The 7,381-nt window shown below is 34.2% G+C and overlaps 1 protein-coding gene across 1 annotated transcript in view; it reads right to left on the reverse strand.

Annotated features, from left to right (window-relative positions):
- ROCK2 (Rho associated coiled-coil containing protein kinase 2) overlaps positions 1–7,381 on the reverse strand; it is a 68,127-nt gene that overhangs the window by 6,129 nt on the left and 54,617 nt on the right. Inside the window, exons 29-32 of the mRNA XM_006765179.2 lie at positions 6,739–6,827; positions 6,218–6,296; positions 4,622–4,883; positions 4,323–4,536 (exon numbers count right to left, since the gene is read on the reverse strand). Coding sequence (XP_006765242.1) covers positions 4,323–4,536; positions 4,622–4,883; positions 6,218–6,296; positions 6,739–6,827 — 644 coding nt within the window. The remainder of the gene's footprint in view (positions 1–4,322; positions 4,537–4,621; positions 4,884–6,217; positions 6,297–6,738; positions 6,828–7,381) is intronic.

Raw genomic sequence — 7,381 nt, forward strand, 5'->3', positions numbered from 1 at the left:
TGGGTTTCCGATCACTGTCAGTGGCAGGGGGCTTCTTCCTGCTTTCCCTTTCGCCTCCCTGCATTGTGCCTACATATGCAAATTAACCGCCATCTTGTTGGCAGTTAATTTGCATATAGCCCTAATTAGCCAATGAAAAGGGTAGCTGTATGCCAATTACCATTTTTCTCTTTTATTAGTATAGGATTCCCAGGACATATCCCAGGAGATTCTGATATAATTGGACTGAACAAAAGGAGGGCAAATATTTGCATTTTAAATTAAATCCCGAGATAAATACTGATGCAGTTGGTTGGCTCTGAGAATCACTGACAGAGCGCGTTGATGGATGATTACCCTAATTTAAAACAAACCAACTCAAATTACTCTATTTAAAAAATGGGCTGAATGCAGAATAATATTTGAAAAACTATACAAACTCAGATATAATTATTCATTTAACAGGTATCACAACCTAACACACACTAACTTTTCTAGGCTTACATAGAAAGCAACTTTTAGCTATGGTTTCGACTCTCCCGCTCAGCAGATTGAGATCAGTAGGCCTTCCTGGGTGTCCACCCAATTTTAGCTATTTTATGAGAAACCTGCACTTTACATCCTTCCAAACCTTTGAAGTGTGTGCCTTTCAAATTTTTAAAGTATAATCACTAGTTCTTGTAGCAGTGTATGACAAGCACTTCCCTTAAAACCTATCCCTCAACCCCTCCCAGTCATCTAATTCTTGTCATTTCAACTTAAATCTTTCTTTAGCCTGGTTTCTCCCACTGTCAGCTCTTCAGGGCAGGACCTCATCAAGTCTAAACATACCAACCTCTTGTGAAAGACTTCTATCTGAAGAACAAAAGAAAAACTCCTGCAGCAAAACGTACATGGTCCCTTTCAACCTGGCTCAACACTTCCTCTCCAGCACCATTCCCTACCACTCCAATAAAAGACCACAAACACTAAGGAATTCTGACAGTCTAGTCCCTCTGCTTATCACATTTTGCCTGAGATTGTCTTTTCCCAGAAAATTACCGATACCCATTTTTTGGACCTCTTTCTTGATGCCTTCAGGCAAAATTCTCCACTCATTCCTTTGGCCTCCATAATATTAATGAATCTATGATAAACATTTAAGCTTACTGTAAGTATCTGTTTAACTGTCTATCTCATTCATTTAATTAATCAATCTCTGCAGGCCAGTGAAACTTACTGCCAAAGACTGCTTCAGAAAGGGCACATTTAATTCTGTGTTCTACTAGCAGAACATGAGGGTCCCCATTTCTTCACACCCTGCCAATACTAAGTTTCTTAATCCATACCAGTTTGGCAGGTGAAAATGACTTTAACATTTTAGTTTTAATTTAAATTTCTTCGCTTAATAACCAGGTTGCACTTTTTCATCTTTATGGCAATGCCTGCATATTCCTCACTAATTTTTATACTGGGAAGAGGCAACCTCCTTTTTCTTAATGATTTCTTTGAGAAATATATATATATAATATTGCAAATAGATGGGTGTTTTTAAAATTTACGAGGCTTTATTTTTGGTTAGTCAATTTGTAGCTTTCTTTTCTTCCTTTGTTTTTATTCTTAGAAAATTCTCCAATCTAAGATCAGATACATTATTTCTTCTAATTCATTTATGGATTTTTTTTGACTCTTCAAATTATATATAACCTTAACTTTTCCTAAAAAATTACTGTTAATTTTCTGATATTTATAAATGGGAAAAAAAACAACAAAGATAATAATGACATAATAGCTCCCTCCACTCCAAGTTTAAAATTGTGTTTGCAATGCCTTACTTCATAAAACTGGAAGAGAATTTTTTTGAGTTTTTGCTTTACACTTTTCTTTAAGGCTTAAATATTGCATTTTTAACAAAAGATCTTTGGTGGTGTGAAAGGGCCTACTATATGGTGATGGAAGATTTGATTTTGAGGGTGGACACACAGTGCAATATATAGACCTTGCATCATAGAAATCTACACTTGAAACCTATATGAGCCTATTAACCAATGTCACCCCAATAAATTTATGTTAACAAAAAAAGATCTTTAAAAGAAAACTAATTAAAGAAAAATGGTACTCAGCAGAGACCAGTATTTTGTGTCTGGCATTCAAACAAATTAGGATCTCCCCAAACTATCTTCATCAAAAGTCAGCACTTTACTCTCAAAATGTGATACCCAAAAAACGAGTGCAAACTGTATTGTTATTCAGATAAGACAAAATATATACAATTTTATGAGTTAATGAAGCAATGGAGGCATAGATGTTAAAAACAATGGAAATATTGTTGCAGAGGCATAATAAAAAACAAAATCATATATTAAATGTGCCCATCTTTACATTTAAAATGTCAGAGTATATTAGATTAAAATTTTTTCACAAAAATACCCTATGCATTTTACAGTCAGTTTTGCTATTAGTTTTATCTACATGCACAGTTGTGAGAGAAAGAAATCCCTATTACTTACTGTTGGCTACGCAAAATGTATTAAAAAATCAATGAAGAATGATTCGAAGGGCAGGGCCAAAACTAAAACAAATCAAAAAGCAACAAAAATCAAAAGTAAAGGTGCCTTCAAATAGACCATGATGCTGAATTGGGGGAGGAGGGGAGAAAAAGGAAAGTCAGTGAACGAGAAACGGTTATGGAAGTGAAGTATGCCTCATTTTGTCTGGAAATTGCTTCTTTATATAAATTAATTCTATGGGTTCTCATATGTAGTGACATCATTAACTTGTTCAACAGGGCAAAAGAATAAAAAATATAAAAAAGACTACTGCTCCTACAGTCCTGAAACTAAACCAATTATTTGTCCTCCTAGAGTCTAAATCATAAAGATAATACCACCCATCTGGCATGGCTCAGTGGTTGAGTGCCGACCTCCTATAAACCAGGAGGTCACAGTTCAATTACCCATCAGGGCACATGCCTCAGTTGCAGGCTTGATCCCAGTGTGGGAAGCACAGGACGCAACCGATCAATGATTCTCTCTCATCATTGATGTTTCTATCTCTCTCTCCCTCTCCCTTCCTCTCTGAAATCAGTAAAATATTTAAAAAAAATAAAAAGATAATACCAAATCTACCCCATAGGAGTATTTTAAAGATCAAATAAAAGACTATATAGTTAAATTATATATGGAAGCACCTCAAAAGCTGTAGAACATGATATAGCGTATTAAAATGCCATTAATACACTAATAGTTCTATAATATTAATACTAGAAATTTAATAGTTTTTAGATGTTTGGTACATGGCACACAGAAATGACCTTGAACGTCTCTGAATTCTTTAAGTTTCTTCAGCTTAATTACTATCATATAATCACTAATTTTGTAATATTTTTAGCATACCTCACATAAAAATTCAACATTTTTACTGCTGAAACACCAATTCTACCTTTGTCATTCTAAATTATTTCCTTGTGATACTAGTTTCAAGAAAAGTTTCATATAAGATGTCTGTGGTTAGAATGAAAAGATTTCTGATAGTACAGCCAATGAACATCATTATTTATATACTGAAGGTCCTGTGTTAGGGAACAAAAAGGGTACCTGAAATTAGACACCTGATCTAAGTATAGCCTTTAGCTAACCAACTCTTCATGTTCATTTTAATAAATAGCAACATTATCAATGCTGTATCTAGTAAGACAAGACATGGCTTATTCTGAATAAAGAACTACATTACTATACTGTCGCCATGTAAAAGTGGTTCCCCCAAAATATTTTTGTGCATTAATGATCCTCTCTGAACTTACGCCATATTCCCAACTCCATCTCAATTACAAGGAATGTCCACTTCACCCATGTTAATATCTGCATTTTTAAAGCTGATCTATATTGCCCTTTAAATAAAAGACACATTATTGTTTTAAACTTAAATTTGAATTAAGATTTCAGTCCTACCTCCCAAGTCATCTAATATGAAAGAGGTTTAGAAGTTTGCAATATCAAACACGATGTGCGTACCTGACACTTGGAGCTGTGTGCGCGTCCTGTCTACTAAAGCATGAAGTTGGTCAATGTGCTTATCCACCCCTAGAATGCTATGATTATAGATCTAAACATGGCAAAAAATTAGCCCTTTAAATATTTTTGGTTGAGTGTAATATATGTGATTTAGTAAATAAATTTATATTACATTCACCTATTTCAATGAATGAGACATGCATGCTTAAACAGTTTCAAAGATTTGGTATTCCATAATTCATTAAAATATCAAGGAAAAGAAAATTGTAATTAGAAAAATTTGTAGTTTGAATATGAATAGTAAAATATTTCTAAAAATATTTTCATCTTTACCACATTTTTAGCTATTACCTTGGTTTATTCGGGGCAAGCTGTCGACTTGGCCGTCTAACAGACTGGTTCTGCTGTATCTTCATTGAAGTTCTAGGAGATGACCGTGCAAAAGGGTCTGGAGCTGGAGGCTTTTTAGGTATCTTTTTCACCAACCGACTAACCCACTTTTGCTGCTCTTCTGTAGAGTTTGCTAATACCAAGAGATTCTTTGCCGTTGAAATATCATAGTAGACTATAAAAATATTTGAAAAAAATTAATGTGTTTAAAATGATATGAACATAAATAATATAGACGGAGCAAGTAATTTACTATTTACCTTTGCAAGGTGCTATAATCTCTTCCTTTTTGTCCATGTGGTCTTTATGACATTTAATATGGCAGCGACGGCATTCCAAAGCAGGAGGAGGTTTGAACATATGCCACAATGGCTTCATACAAGCCTCACAGTTGGTTGGAAAATGATAGAGAGTAGGAATAAATTCATGTCCTTTGTGGCAAATATAATTTGACTTTTCTCCCACTGGCTCCACTGGAAATTCTTGTTCCTTCTTACTTTCTCCTTCATTGGCATACAGAATCTAAAATACCAAAAAGCACAATGAGTGATTTCTAAACAAAAGCTATTTTTTAAATAGTAACAATTCTTATAGCATAAATAAAATAAAATTAACCTGTTATTCAATAAGAAGAAAATGCACCTGATGTTCTAACTTCAGTAGATTCTATCTCATCAAGAGCTTATATGAGAAAAGTCATTATATAGTCACTTTGGTTAATTTCAAAAGAATCATTCCTGTTCAAATGGTGCCTCTTTTTTTCTCCATGGTATCTTACTATGTTCAGCAGTCTGAGCACAATAGGCTAGCAAGAGGTAAATTTGCACGTGATGGGTGTTAGAAAGTTTTTCTGGGAGGGAGTATTCAAAATAATCACCTGAAGAGATGTGGCAATTATATGACTTGATGCTTTTATGATTTTCAAAAATAGACAACTGGTGATAATTGTAAACACAGCTATAACTGAAAAGACTTGTGTTTGAAGAGTTAAGGAAGAAAAAAGGAAAAGATATATGATATACTCCAAATAAACATGATAAGCACCAGAAAATAATTTCCCCATAGTAACCAAACATAATGGCTTTTACACAGAAGGAGCTCATCAATAACTAACTGGTGGTCTAAATTTTTTTTAAGAAATTTTAATTTTGTTGTTGTTAATCCTCACCGAGGGTATTTTTCTATTGACTTTTAGGGAGAGTGGAAGAGAGAGAAAAAGACAGAGAGAAACATCGATGTGAAAGAAACACACATCGACTGGTTGCCTCCTGCGCGTGCCCTGACCAGGGCCCAGGCTGAAGAGGAGGCTGCCACCAAGGTGCGTGCCCTTGACTAGAATCAAACCCAGGACCCATTGGTCCACAGGCTGATGCTCTATCCATTGAGCAAAACTGGCTAAGGCTGGTCTGACTAATTTTTAAAAAGAAGTAGTAAAAAGAAGAATTAGGCTTCACTTTAAATCAGAAGGAAAGGGCTACTGGGTTCACATCTTAACTTCACAAGCACTTTTTTCACTTCCTAGAGAGCTGAGCATAAAACCATCAACAGAAGAGGAAAGTTTATGCTTAAAAAAATGTCATAAGCAACCTTGAACAAAAGAATAGCAAAGGCCAGAAACATGATATAAATACACTACAGACTTTAAAATGTAAAATGGAGAAATGAAGATATATCCAAACAGAATAGGCATGAAAATCACAAAAGAATCAACCATCTTTAAATGGAACTAAAATTTAAAGGTAATATGAAGATAGCCCAAGAATAAGGAAAATCGTTATGTCACTCTTAGAATCTCTAAAGGTGAAAGAAAAAAACAAAAAACAAACCATCCAAAAATGAAATAAAACTATGTTTACCTGAAATATCCTTGGAATTTCTTTAGCATCTGCTCTATATACATCTGTCTGTGTAACTGGTCGGACATGAAACAACTTGCTGTAAAAGATTTTTAATAAAGAAATAAACTATTAGCAAAAGGTCAAATTACATTAGTTATCCTATACTAGTCAGAAATTAAAACTGACTACTTTGACCCATGTTAGAAGGTCAGAAAGAATATCTTGCTAATTCTATTACATCAATCACTCCTTGAGACTTGGAGAAAATTTTAGTAAGTCATAAAACTTTCTAATTCATTTCAGAAAACAACTAGTAAAGACCCATGAAATAAAAATGTCTTAGCTAACTTATATCTCAGATGTCCATCTACATGAAGCAAATATACGAAAATGTAACAATAGTCCAGCAGCAGCTATACTATATGAGTAAATAGACATACCAGGGGACCAATACATGCACTAATTTGACAAAAAATGTCATGTTACTCTCTTATACTTTAAAAAATGAAATTCTTAAATATTCTAATAAAAACACTTACTCTATATCTAAAACCATGTATGGATTAGAATGTTCTTTATCTTGTTCACTGTCATAGAAAAGAATCTTCTTACTGCTTACGATCACATACTGTTAAAAAGAGGAAGGGAAGAAATTAAACAATGTTTAAAATTGATTTGTATCTTATTTTCTTTGAAAATAAATTCTCTATCAGCAATAAAAATCATATAAAAAACCTAAGTTAAATAACTAAAAAGTTCTTAATATACCCTTAGAAAAGTTTTCCCTAAGATAATGAGGAATTCTGTTTGTATATAACTTAAATAAGCAAGTTGAAAATGAACTCAAATATTTTTTTGGACTGATTCAGCTTAAGATCCAATAACATAGGTTGCCAACCTGTCGCTATGGTTTGAATGTTTATGTTCCCCCAAGTTCATATGTTAAATCCTAACTCCTAATGGGATGATATGAGGAGGAGGGGCCTCTGGAGAAGTGACTAGGTCATGAGAGCAAAGTCCTCATGAATGCGATTAATGGAGTTCCAGAGAGGACCCAGCCCTTTCTACCACACGAGGACACAACGGGAACTGTGCAACCTGAGAGAAGGACTTTACCAGAACCCAAACAGGCCGGCACTCTGGACTTCCAGCCTCCAGAACTGTGAGAAATAAGTTTCTGTT

This window comes from Myotis davidii, unplaced genomic scaffold (assembly GCF_000327345.1).
Source record: "Myotis davidii unplaced genomic scaffold, ASM32734v1 scaffold61, whole genome shotgun sequence".
Classification (NCBI taxonomy): Eukaryota; Metazoa; Chordata; class Mammalia; order Chiroptera; family Vespertilionidae; genus Myotis; species Myotis davidii.